Genomic DNA, 13,429 nt, shown 5'->3' with positions numbered 1-13,429 from the left:
CATACTAGAATAATGACTGTATCCTACCAACACGAGTCAACCTAGTAGGAGTACTGTCACCATATCACACGAGAATATCAAAGTCATCAAATGATAAATTTAAATTTCGAATTCTAACACATGAATCATTGCATTGAAAAATTACATATGCGTTCTTCCAAAAACTTGTAATCAATATCAGCATTATCTTAATTCTTATTTCAATCACAAACATCGACACATTGGAAACTTACTTAACCCAAAAAAAAATTATTAATTAACTTGGGAAACATGTTGTATGTTGCAAATTTTCCCGCGCAATTGTTTGGTATAATCTATGTCAATGGCGTTTAATATTTTTCTCTGAACAATAAAATTCATATTTTCAAAAATTTATATTGCGTTCCTAAAATTTATGAGTGTATAAATCCAAGCCCACCAACAGAAGAGATTTACACACTCTTACAAAGGATGTTGGTTCTTCTCCCCAAGGTATGATCTCATACTTTAAGAATTTTTTATTTTTTTTTTATTTAAAAAAATAATGAAAAAATTAATTCTATAATTTTAAGAGTTTAGAATTTACCGATATAAATAAATAAAAACTGGAAGATTAAAATGGTAATTTAACCTTAACGGTAAATTCATTTACGCATAAAATTACATTGTGTATTCCATATGGGAGAAGTTTAGGGCTGTACCGTTTATACCCACGACTCACACGCATCGCTAGGCTTCTTCTTATATCACTTCCGCGCACTTTCCTCTCCCGACTCTCTGCTCGGTTCAGCTAGCGTCTCTTCTTCCCTCTCGACTTGCGAAGGCCATTTGTCGAATCCCCATCGTTTGCTGGCGATAAAGCAAGAGTGATCGAAGTGTGCAACCATTCACAACCAGCACGAGTTCTTCCATTACGATCAGATTCATTTCCCGTTTGGTATGGCTTTCGTATTCGTTTATTGTTCCATCTGCTGACAAACTAGCTCGACGTTCTTCCTCTGACCCATTTCAAAGATCAATTGCATTCAGATTATTAGCATAGTCAATTGAGTTTCTGGATTTGGACTCTTTTCTGTCAGCTACTCTGAGACATTGGTTAAAGTGCAGAAATACAAGGATATTTTGGATTATTTAGTACCTTAAATTTAGAAATTAATCCAGCAAATTGTTGATTGCAATGTGGATTGAGCTGCTGTCGTTTTGATTGTGTTGGTTTCATTTTTTTTTTTTTTTTGTACCCCGGTTGAGGAAAATGTTGCCATCAATTCGCAGTTTCTCCTTTATGTTATATGAATCATAAAGTTTGAGAAATGATGTGATAGGAGATGAAATTGTGGATTTGTTGTAATAGGAAGTTTAGTGATGAAGTTCTCTTCTTTGTAATTTCTTATGTTGAATCTCTAGTTATCTGTTGGGTGACTAATTATCTTCAGTATTCAAAGATTACGTTGTCTTTCTTTTTGGTTTTCAGGACTTCCGCAGTATTCTTTTTTATCATGGGTGGTTGGCAAAGATGTATTCGGTCCATGCTTGGCCATGTGCAGAAGAGAGTGGAATTGAGTTATAATGCAGCTGCCAACTCTAATTGTTATCGCTCGCAATCCACTCTTTCATATGGTCAGTGATACTTTCTTTTGGATGAGTGTATGAATGATATAAGACCTTCTAGCCCATTCAAGCATCAACATATCGTACATATAATAGAAACAGAAAATTATTTGCTAAGTTGTTCTACCTTGCAGAATCATTAAGTATGTAAGAACTATAACCTTTACAATCTGCCGTAAAGTTATTCTTAAAAGTTGAAAGTGGTGGAGAAAAGAAAGCATAAAAATGTTTTCAAAACAGCTTCCAAATAACTTCTTGATCAATTTGATTAGAGCTTTCTTTTGGGTTGTGTGGAACAAGAGGAACCAAAGGTTTTTGTGAACAATGAGGAGTTGATCATTAAAATGAAGAACCCATAATATTACATTACTTAATAGCACCCTAAACCTTATGATAGACTTGTTCATAACATTACTTGGCTATCTTGGTGTAAATTGTCTTCTTTATTCAATCTTATAACTTGTTCCTCTTCTCCAATATGGAATCCAAAACGCGATTAAATAGGTTGCAATCCTGGTAATTTGTGTTTTTGAGAGGACTCCCTCTTCAAAATGTTTATCATATTATTTGTTCATTACAAAACTGTTTTGCATCTGACTAAAATCAGTAGAACCACAGAATCTAAAAATTAAAGTTCCTGAGTTGAATCATTTTCTTATGCAGGGCAGCTGCCTTATTTACAGAGACTTTTGAAACCATCCTCAACGGGCCTTACACAGCCTTACTATCGGTGTCTCCAACAGATGGTACACATACCAACCATACCACCCTCTAAATCTTTATGATAATAATTTTGATAAAAAACTTGTAATCATTATATTTTCTGAAAAAATGTCTTCACTGTATTATCATTTTTTTTTTCCTTTTATAGGGAATTTCCAGTTCAAGGATGTTATTAGCAGATAAATCTGAGGAACCAATTTCATCTCCTCTGACTTCTGCTTTGGCTATAAGCAGTGGAAAAGATGGAGATACAGACCAGAAAGTAGTCTCTAAACCTTCCAAAGTCCAAGCTATATTAAAGGGAATCAAACAGGTGAAATCTTTAGACTCATTCTTGTTACTCACCAAAAGCTGAAGTAAAAAGAGATGAAAGTCCTAATGGAGTGAAACTTGCAAATTTTTTGAAGTTTGTGATTTTGTATTTATAGAACTTGATAAAATTTGAAGTTTTTATGATTTTCAATTCATACATTATCAACATATTATATTTTAGGACAAAAAACACTTTTCGTGTTTGAAGTTTGAGTTTGATGTCTATGTGGTCTGTGAAGCTTGAGGTTGTTGCCCATTTGCGCTTCAAAATTTCAAAAGTGACACTTTTAGTCTGTGAGGTTTAGAAAATAGTTCAAAATGGTTCTTGAGCTCATTTGACTGTTGGTTTACTTAGAGAGAGATGATGTTGATGTGCTAATTACTCGCTTGCTCACTGGGTAGATCTGGTTATGACCGAACATGTTAGTTGGTTATCACATTTCTCTCTCTTTCCTATTTTTCTTTCTTTTTCTCTTTAGCGAACTTTGCTAGCACTGTGTTGACGTTCACTGTCCGCTTTCCTATGGCCTCTTTTCTATTCTCTTTCTTCCATTCTTCTTCTAATTTGCCTCCATCAAACTTGCACCACTATCTCCTCTTCCTTGTCTCATCTGCCACTGCCACTTGTTGTAGCTTACGTCTGGAACAACCTTTCGTAGATTTGAAACAAAGTTGAGCTACATGTTGCTGACGAGATGGTAGAAGATGTGACAAGGGAGGAGGGAGATGGTGATCTTTTATTAGTCAACTTCCTGCCAAATGAGCTTAGGAATCATTTTGAACCTTTTCCAAACCTTAGGGACAAGCCTCCTTTGAAACTTTGAGAACTAAGCTGAAACAACCCAAGCCCACTGCAAGCAAATATTGTCCGCTTTGGCCCGTTACGTATTGCCATCAATTACACTGTTTTAAAACGCATCTACTAGGGAGAGGTTTCCACACCCTTATAAGGAATGCTTTGTTCCCTCTCCAACCAATGTGAGATCTCACAATCCACCCAGCTTGGGTACCTAGCATTCTCGCTGGCACACCGCCCGGTGTCTGGCTCTTATACCATTTATAACAACCCAAGCACACCATTAGCTGCTATTGTTCGCTTTGGCCCGTTGTGTATTGCTGTCAACTTCACAGTTTTGAAACGCATCTACTAGGGAGAGGTTTCCACACCTTTATAAGAAATGATTCGTTCCCTCTCCAACCGATGTGAGATCTCACAAAGCAAACATCAAACTCAAACTTCCAAGGAACATAAATGTATTTTATACATTGGTTAAGTGTGATAACTCATTTTTTGTTGATTGAAGTTGGTTTCCACAAGGTGTTGCAACTCATTTTGGTTTACCTTTTATTTAAAAAGAATTAATATAACTATTACATTTGAATTGTTCTACCAGAGTCCCAAAAAGGTCAACTTGGTTGCTGCTTTAGTTCGAGGCATGCGTGTTGAAGATGCACTGATGCAGTTACAATTGACTGTAAAACGAGCTTCAAAAACTGTTTATCAGGTGAAACACTATCTAACAGTACTCGATGTACACCTCGTTTACCAACCACTGTGATCGAATATTATTTGATTTCATTATTTGGGATAGTCCGCTGAGACTTGAGCATACAAATGCTTGAGTTTAATGAATGATTTGGAGCTGGAGACCATTTTATTCTTAGAAAATTTCAAGTTAATGCGAGTTTCATGTCATAAATTGTTCTCCCATTTCATATGCAATATGCAACTCCTTTGGTATTGATAAAAGTTACCGATGATTTAAAAATTTGTGTTGTGACATTTCGAAGGTCATTCACTCAGCCAAAGCAAATGCAACTCACAATCATGGACTGGATTCAGATCGGCTCCTTGTTGGTAAATGAAGCAATCATAGACAAACCATTGTTTATATTTTATGGTTTTGTTTATTTAAGTTCACTTCCTGTTATCTTGTACAGCTGAGGCATTTGTAGGAAAGGGATTCTTCAAGAAAAGAATATCATATCATGCCAAAGGAAAATGTGGGATCAAAGTTAGACCAGAATGTCGGCTAACAGTTGTTCTTAGGGAAACAACCCCCGAAGAAGAGGCAGAGATTGCGAAGCTGCGAGTTAGAAAATTCCGCAAGCTTTCCAAGCGCGAAAGTCGACTTGTACCTCATAAGCTTATCGAAACCACACCTATCTGGAACCGAAAGGGCAAAGCTAGAGCAAACGAAGAAGGTCGAATGGCTTCATAATCTCGTCTCTTTCTTCTTGTCATTTCTTACTTTCATGTCCTTTTGTTCTAGACAATGTAGGCAGGAGAAGTGATTTTAATGTGGTAGGAACCCAAGGGATAGCTTTTGCACAAGGAAGCCTTTGCTGCAATCACGTTCGGTTGTTTTTCTGGCATTCTTGTATAAAAATCATGTGTCCTCATTTTGTGGAGGATTTTCTTTTGTTTCGCTTATACAATCTTCACAACTTTTTTGGATTTGAATGGAAGACTGTCCCGAAAATGTGATGACTTGTTTCACTTACATCTTTCTTTTCGGTGACTAATGAAAAAAATTATTCATGTGGTCGAGTTACCGACCAAAATTAAGACCAAATATGATAAATTCATATACATTTTTAATTGTTATATTCACGGGGAGTAATCTATAAGATTTTTGACTAATGACATGTCAACCTTTCGCCCTCGTTATGTTCTCATTGCATCTTTTAATTCTCCGAGTTGAATTATGGATCTCTCAAAATCAGTTGACAAGTGATGGTTTTTAGCGGTTCAAGTGATGTTGTCCCATATGCTCGTATAGTTCACTCCATATGCTCATGCTCGTATAGTTCACTCCATATGCTCGTTCTGCAAAATAAACACATACATAATTGAAAGTACAATTAAGCCACAAAATTAGCACAAAAATACGACTTTAAAATAACTTATTTTATAATATGTTTGCTTTAAAACATAATTGAGAATATATTTTTATCATTTATATCTTAAAAAAAAATGTTTTTCTTTAAAAATAACATTTAGTTCTGTAATTCTATCCCTAATAATTTGGAACAATTCTATTCCGGATAATTTGGAAAGGGCACTATTGCAATTTTTAAAGTAATAAATTATATATATATATTAAAATGTGAAGGATTAAATATAAAAGATTTATAAAATGCACGCTAAATTAGAAGAAAAAAAAAAAAAAAAACATATATTTAGCGAAAATTTAAAATATATTTTGTAATTTAGATAATATATTTTCGTTATAGGGGGAAGTTGTTTGGAGCTTCGGGGCGTTTGGCGTTATTTTGCAGGTTCGGTTTTCATATTCATTGGGGACGAACACCATACCTTTCTTCCAAACATAATCATCAAGCACCAGTAAGCATTCAGTTCTTCCTCAGAACTCTCTATCTCTCTTTATATTCCTCATTAATCTCTCGTTTTGTCCATACCCTTTTCCATTTTTCACTCTTGCAGTTCCCTATCGATCGATTCGCCTCACTGCCATTGATAAAGATCCCGTCTTCTCTTCCGTCCAATCCACTTCTCAGCTTCTTCCCTGCTGAAAATCTTCTCTAAACCCTTTCAGCGCTCTTTCTTTTTCGGTCTTTTCAGGTTTTCTCGTTGATCATGAACTATGAAGCCTCCGACAGTAGCGGTAAGTTGGAATTATTTGGATTTTGTTGTGTGGGATTGTATAGTTCTTCCGAATGTAATTTGGGGTTTTTGTTCTTTGAGCCCGGTGGGCTCTTTAATTGAGGAATTGAATTTTTTTTTCTCGAGTACAAGTGCCTGATTAGGTGGTTACTTTGACGAGGGCTGGAAAATAGGTTTTCAGTTTTTTTTGGTGTTTTATCGGAAAATTGGGGTTTGAGGTCACTTGGGGCATCCATAGAATGAAGGTTTAATTGCGTTAAGTCCTTTGTTTCTATGAGTTCTGGGATTCTTTTTTGCGTTATTTAGGTTTAATTTTTGCATTTATTCGCGAATTCTTTAAGCGAAAGGACCAGAAAGGGAGATTTTAGGGCATTGTGCTCGATCGTGTTGGATAACTTTTCTTGCTTGATTGGCAAGCCAAGGTGGTCTCTTTGGTTCGTTTTTCTCGAGGGCATAGTGAGGCAGGCTTGAACGAAAAGGAATTGTTGGACCTTCACGCGGAGAAGTTATTCCATTTGGAACTGTGAATGTAATTCCGTAAGGTTAAATTGTTCATCATTAAGGCAGTTTATAGGAGCCCAGAGGATGTTATCAGAATATCACCACTTTAATGGGGAAAATGATGAGTTATTCTAGGTGTAACATCCTTTAAAATCATGTATCCTGTATATGAAATAACTGCAGGTACTGATGATGATCTTCCACCATCACATCGTAACAGAGTTTCTAGAGGAGGACACATTTCTGGAAAGGGGAGGTCTGTTTTGAGTTCTTTTCCATACCCTAGAGTACGCAATATGGAGGCCCAGATTCATCATCTCGAACAAGAAGCTTACTGTTCAGTACTGCGTGCATTTAAAGCCCAAGCAGATGCCATTACCTGGGTCTGTCCATCTTTTTTAAGTTTTGCTAAAAAATATTCCACGTAGTGTTCGTTGTAATATGCTTCTTTGAGGTTTATCTTAAACTTTGTTCGGCAGGATAAAGAAAGCTTGATAACAGAGCTTAGGAAAGAATTGAGAGTATCAGACGACGAACACCGGGAATTGCTTGCGAGGGTTAATTCTGATGATATAATTCGTGAGATTAGGTTAGAATGTTTCTAAAGCAATTGAACTCTTAGAATTTGATATCATTTGGGAGACATGTTTCTTCAACTCAATTGTGTGTTTGTGTTATGTTTTGAGATGGTACTAGGGAGTGGAGACAGGCAGGTGGGAACCTAAATGTGAGACGCAGTTCGTCGCAGCCAATCCATGACGTTGTTCCCAGTCCAACTGTTTCTGCATCCCGTAAGAAGCAGAAAACAAGTCAACTGGTATCAGTACTTTTTCCGGCTTTCATATGTCAATTTTGTACCCTAAATCATGTTTCTTGTTGCATTAAATGTCTCTTCATTACTCTTTTGCCGCAACATATACGACATGGTTGTCTCTATTTTTCTGTTTATTTTGGCTCTCTTCATTTTTTTCTAATAAGAATAATCATTTCATGGTTTTTCATCCATGAAACCGATGCAGCACTCTTCTTCAGTTCCTGCTGGAAGTAGACAGTTAAATAATCATAATTCTTCTGGAGCCCTTCTGGCAAATGAATCTGCTGAAGCTCCACCGTATGACACTTTAATTGGAAGGAAAGTATGGACCAGGTGGCCTGAGGACAACAGCTTCTATGAGGCTCTCATAAAAGACTATGATCCTGTTAAGGCATGTTTGAGTCTCAAAAATTTCCTTTGCCTTGTTTAAGCCTATTTTTTTTGTATAACTGTTTCCTATTTCCAGTCCTCTTAAGAAAGCCCGACAGAAAAAAATGGTCTCTTACTAGTTGCTACATCTTTTCTGCTCCATATTGAATCTGATAAATACCAGCTCTAGTTTCACATGCATGGAACTCTAGCGTTCTCCCTTAGCACCTGTCAATTTCCTTTGTGCTGATTGCCGATTATTCTCTGTACTTACTTTTTTTCAGGGTCAGCATGCCTTGGTTTATGATATAAATACAACACGGGAGACATGGGAATGGGTTGATATTAAAGAGGTATGGTTGGGTATTGCCTTTTCTTGCGCCAAAGAATTTCTCTGCAACTTTTGAGTGAGGTTCTATTTGTTTGAAACTGTGACTGTGTGGGTCTATGGAGTGACCTTTCCAAATTCTGTTGACAAATTTTAGGAAATGCGTGAGAATTCAACAAGATTCAGTACATTCTTTTGAAAATGTCTTTTCTGTAATTTTCAGCAAGTGTTTTCGGGTGCATGAATGATGAAGCATGTTACTGAGACCTCTATGTTAATTATATCCTATTTGCTTTAGGCTTCGTGCACCCTAATTCCTTCTCTTAACCACTTCTTCATACGTGCAAATGCATAAATGATTAATCAAAGTGTGATTTTGGTGACATCTAGTTTGGTTTGCTGGTTCCTCTGCTAATTTGTAGTACTATTAATTCTCTTATCAAAGTTTAGCTTGATTAGCTCAAGAGACCAAAAAAAAAAAAAAGGAAAAACATCGTTCCAACCCATTTTCCATCATTTGATCTTATTTTTAAGTTGGAAGGTTGGCATCCGCAGTTTATTTGGATAACCTGTTGAGACGAAGATTTTAAGTTTTCTTCTTCCCAGAAGCATTTACTCAAGTTCTGGACATTTTTTTATGTAACTTTTAGAAGTTGCTTCGTAGGATGCTATGCTGTTTGCATGAAGATTGCTTTATGGCATGTTTTACATTTTGGTGTGGTTGGGTTGTGAAGCTTGATCTTATGCAATGACTGATGTCCTGCTACCTGCAGATCCCACCCGAGGATATTCGATGGGATAGCGAGGATCCAGGAATGTCTCATCGAGGAGGTCATGGTGGACAAAGCCGTGTTTATCGAAGATCCCAAAGTTTGGGTGGTTTTGCTCCTGGTTCTGGCAGAGGGAGAGGACAGTCAAAAAACCAACCCAGAAAGGAACTTTCTCCATCTCAAAATGGTGTTGGAAAGAAAGTGTTTGACGATATAGAATTACTTAATACAGAAGCATTGGTAAAGGAGGTAAGCATATAGATATTGGAAGTAAATGAATAAACATTCAAACAGTAATATCCAATTGGTGATTTTGAACTCCAACAGGTAGAGAAAATTTTCAATTCAAGTAATCCCGACCCCGAGGAGCTTGAAAAGGCGAAGAAAATGCTTAAAGTATGGTCCATATCATGCTATTCCAATTCCTTTTTTCTCTGCTCAATCTTTCCTGTTCCACCTTTCCATTCAATTACGAGGTAAATCGTTTCATATTTGATGTGCAGGATCACGAGCAGGCTCTTGTGGATGCAATTTCTAGACTAACTTGTGCATCTGATGGTGAAAGTGGTAATAAATATATGTGTACTTAATAATAGTCCCTGCATTTCTGCTGTATATTTCATATCTTTCTCTATTAGGTAGAAAATAATCACTTCAATGTGTTTGTATGAAGAAAGAACCTGGAACAGGTTTCAGTTAGCAATTTTAACTATTTTCTTACCGCTCGTGTGTATTACCCCTCCTTTTCTACAGAATAATTGCAGGAATTTCTTCTCTTTTCATTAATTAGTATCAAAACAAATGGAGATAAATGAAACTTGGATCTTAATCTTAAAGTTACACGACATTTACCAAATTTGTGAAGCTAGTGATTTCATTAAATTTGACATGAGGCGTTGGCTTCTTTTATCAATTCTATTAGCGAAGTGGATGTTCCATATCTAATCATCTTCTTTTAATGCATAGCAGAAGGGGCGCAGCCAAATGTTCATGGCCAATTAGTTGAAAAAAGCAACGATACTTGAGCTACCAAGTGCAAGTGGCAGTGCGAGTGCCATCCCAACAGCATCACATTGCCAAATCTGAATATTGAAATGTCTTACCATTACTGAGTTGTACCAAAAAGTTATTATGTTAGTGGATCAAATTCTTTTGTTTTTTCTTTTCCTTTAATGGGTTTTTTCTTCCAGGTAGGAGGGAGAGTTTGCCTTTCTTATGAATATCTATGGCACTATATGAATAGTAGACAACATCGTGAAAATTTAGCCCTCTGTAGCTTCTAATTGCACTATGGCTTCAATTCCTGCTTCATCAAACTCTGAATTCTTCACTCTTATCTTATGCTGCTGTATCAATATGCAGCTCTGCGTAAACTGTATCGTTGATTCAACGCAACTGCAAGCCGATGGAAACACGAAAGTAAAATGGATCAGAAAAATAACCAAGTGTTGGAATTTAGCCTTCTGTAGCTTCTAATTGAACTATGGCTTCAATTCTGGCTTCATCAAAATCTGAATTCTTCACTCGTCTCTCATGCTGCGGTATCAATATTTGTGTTCTGTGTAAGTTGTATCATCGGTTCATCGCAACTGCAAGCCAATGCAAACATGAAAGTAGAATGGATCAGAAAAATAACTCTCAAGTGTTGGTAAATGAATTGGGGTCAGACAAAGAATGAAAGTTGTCCTTTTGTTTTCCATCTGTATTGAAATGAGCCCAACTTATTTTCAACAGCTTTAGAAATGGAGTTGCCTTAGAAAAGTTATGTGAGGCAAATCAAACAATAACCAACTCTAGGAAACGCTTCTTGATATGTTGCATGAGTCAATGGGGTAAAGAATAACCCGCCAACATATTCAGAATTCAGATGACATCCCTTTTCTATGGTTTCCAGTGTCCAACAACAACTAATCGGTCATTCATACCCTTACCTCGTCCCTAAATTGAAACTGACAAACGAAAATGAAGGGGCAATTTTGACTTGCCCCTTCACAGAAATGCCTAATTATGCAACATATCAAGTAAGTCCAAACAGGCGTGGCAATGAAATGGAATCTTCGTGCATGTAACTGTTAAATGCAGTGAAAATGGAAACTCAAATGAGCAGAAACAGTATCAGGTTTTGGAGGAGAAAATTTTGGACCTATCTATGAGAGATTGTTTTCAAATCATTTTGCGCTTTTGGTTTTTGACCTTTTGCTATGAACTATGATGGGTTGGCCAACTAGTCAAGAAGACAATGTAAATAATAATGAGCTTTTAGAGAGAATGAGTTCAAGTCAGCAAGTTACCTTGACAACCAAATATAATAGGGTAAGGAGTTTGTCCCAGAGAATAGTTGAGGTGCGCACAAGCATCCCAGACGCTCTTGGATATCAAGAAAAGAACTACTTGCACATGCTCAATCTCAATTCTTCTAAAATGAAAACATCATGTCAGAACAGATTAAGAGAGCAAGATAACAAATTCAAAAACTACTAGAAGCAAGTACGTGTTCATTAGTTTTTGTTCTTGGAAATAGGAAACTGTCATAGAAAAATCAGCTCCTAGCCAGCTGCTTAATCACGTTCAAAATTTAGAACTTTATTTAGTCGTCGTTTAGCAGTCTTTTAACGTAGACTCTTGCAAGAGAACACAAAAAACACAAGAAAGATGCTACTAATCAACCAACATAAGTATAGCACAATTGGCATAAAAGATGTACCCTCGATCAAATATCTCACCCGACACATTGTTGAACTAAAAAAAAAAAGAAAAAAGAAACTAGACCATTAATCAATAATCCAAAGACGATAAAAACTTAGTTTTCAATTAAAATGTAAATCGAAATTCCAAGAAAAGTTGTCTCTGCCATTAAAGAAGATCCCCTACCATTAATGAAGATCGCCGTCTGAACAGCTCTCCAATGAACTCCCTTAATGGATGAAGCATCCAAGTACGAGTAGACCTACACAAAGAACCCAATTAAAAAGCATAGGGTGGAACCTAGAAACATACAACAGCACAAAAGAATTCAAATCCTTAGAACATTATACCTCTATTTTCATCAAAGAAGGCATAAGATTCCCAACTCCAATGACTCGAGTACTTCATAAACTAAAGATAATAAAACATCGTGTATGAATATATTAACACAACATCAATCCCACCTCCACCTTCACCTTGAGACCCCTCCACTCATTTTTGTAGTTTAGTTTCTCGTTACTTCGGTAGGCAAGTATCACACTCCAATCTGGCAATCTCCCAAAAGAACCACTATTATCTAAGGCAAATATGGAAGATTTGAAGAATCTCGCTGTTCCAAGTATACAATCAATTGAGGGCAATACTTTAAAAATGTAATTACAACCAAAGAGCTGCATAACATAAATTATTATTCTTCGTTCTCTTTGAGCCAATCTAGTAATCATGAAAAATAGACTGGAATAAAGAGAGAGTGGCAAAAGGTCAACTTCGATAAAAAACACACGTCTACAGCCAATAATCTATTGTCAAGCACCCCCTCTTACCCCCAAATGCATGGATTATAAAGTTTCAACAGATTGATTATGGTCTCAGTCAATTCAAACAAACTCAAAGAAATCAAGTCCATGTCAAAATAGATACCCCTCAAATCCAAAATCTTGAGTACCACAAAACAGATTATCGCCGATCGGAGCTGTCACTAGAGAACACAGCGAAGAAGCAAAGAAAATCATTCAAACTAGAAAAAAAGGAGGTTCCATCTCGAGCTACGCATCAAGTAAAGGACCACTCAAGTCCAGTTAAAGGGGGAAACGCAAAATCCAGAACAACCAAAATACCCATCAAAACAGATGCGAAATGAAGAAAAATCCTGCAATTGAACCTACCAAACAAAAATGCGAGTAGTGCATAATTTCCAGGAGTGACTCTCGCGAAGAATCATCCAATCGCGGTCGAATATCAGAGCAACCAATGAGAGGCTAACCGGATGATCTTGACGCGCACGCCTCTGATATGGATCGCAACAGCTGGAAAATGCTTTACAAGCCAAGCGATTAGCGCTAAACGATTGAGCGGCAACACGAAAACGCCTGAAGATCGAAGCCCAGAAACCATGGCTGTAGATTGAAATTGTGCTTTACTCGATTCAATTCCGTTCCTCCTGATTAAACATAAAATCAGGACGAAAAGTTAATCAATGTTAGAGAGAGAGAAAGAGAGAGAGACGGAAAGGACATTGAAGTGCAGCTGACGCTAAGATTGAGGGAGGAAATGCCGATGTTTTATTTAGAACCAATCCTTGAAGGTTTGTCGACATGTCGTTTTGAGCTTTGAAATCTTTAATCCATCATTAAGAGCTAAAGTTTGTTTATATTTTCTTAACTAATCAAAAATTATGGATGGAAGAACAAAATTTTAAAGTCAAATAAGAA

General features: G+C 36.7%; 2 protein-coding genes and 1 long non-coding RNA gene across 9 annotated transcripts; 2 read left to right on the top strand and 1 right to left on the bottom strand.

Annotated features, from left to right (window-relative positions):
- Positions 1-682: 682 nt before the first annotated feature.
- LOC111800895 (uncharacterized) lies at positions 683-5,075 on the top strand. Its single transcript, XM_023684800.2, has 7 exons — positions 683-916; positions 1,451-1,596; positions 2,251-2,333; positions 2,459-2,623; positions 4,017-4,127; positions 4,414-4,480; positions 4,564-5,075. The coding sequence occupies exons 2-7, from the start codon at positions 1,476-1,478 to the stop codon at positions 4,842-4,844; spliced, it is 828 nt and encodes a 275-aa protein (XP_023540568.2). The 5' UTR covers positions 683-916; positions 1,451-1,475; the 3' UTR covers positions 4,845-5,075.
- Positions 5,076-5,823: 748 nt separating this feature from the next.
- Positions 5,824-10,348, top strand: EML1 (Emsy N Terminus (ENT)/ plant Tudor-like domains-containing protein). Of its 4 annotated transcripts, none has more exons than XM_023684798.2 (11): positions 5,824-5,971; positions 6,071-6,251; positions 6,972-7,134; positions 7,231-7,340; positions 7,448-7,568; positions 7,771-7,956; positions 8,219-8,287; positions 9,036-9,281; positions 9,360-9,428; positions 9,536-9,599; positions 9,999-10,348. In XM_023684798.2, the coding sequence occupies exons 3-11, from the start codon at positions 7,048-7,050 to the stop codon at positions 10,055-10,057; spliced, it is 1,011 nt and encodes a 336-aa protein (XP_023540566.2). In that variant the 5' UTR covers positions 5,824-5,971; positions 6,071-6,251; positions 6,972-7,047; the 3' UTR covers positions 10,058-10,348. The 4 variants fall into 4 exon arrangements, with proteins under 4 accessions (XP_023540566.2, XP_086981957.1, XP_023540565.2 ...); XM_087125831.1 differs by having other exon boundaries at positions 6,935-7,134; positions 10,002-10,348; XM_023684797.2 differs by having other exon boundaries at positions 6,935-7,134.
- On the bottom strand, positions 10,120-13,310 carry LOC111800896 (uncharacterized). 4 transcript variants are annotated; one of them, XR_015422046.1, is made up of 3 exons: positions 11,904-13,309; positions 11,324-11,448; positions 10,120-10,621 (listed from the first exon to the last, which is right to left on the bottom strand). It is a non-coding gene; the product is annotated as an uncharacterized LOC111800896 (long non-coding RNA). The 4 variants fall into 4 exon arrangements; XR_015422045.1 differs by having other exon boundaries at positions 11,324-11,445; XR_015422048.1 differs by lacking the exon at positions 10,120-10,621 and adding an exon at positions 10,638-11,033 and having other exon boundaries at positions 11,904-13,310.
- Positions 13,311-13,429: the final 119 nt, after the last annotated feature.

This window comes from Cucurbita pepo, chromosome 8, assembly GCF_057944985.1.
Source record: "Cucurbita pepo subsp. pepo isolate OVF chromosome 8, ASM5794498v1, whole genome shotgun sequence".
Lineage (NCBI taxonomy): Eukaryota > Viridiplantae > Streptophyta > Magnoliopsida > Cucurbitales > Cucurbitaceae > Cucurbita > Cucurbita pepo.
The sequence above is the reverse complement of the archived record's forward strand: the minus strand, read 5'-3'. Positions and strand labels throughout refer to the sequence as shown.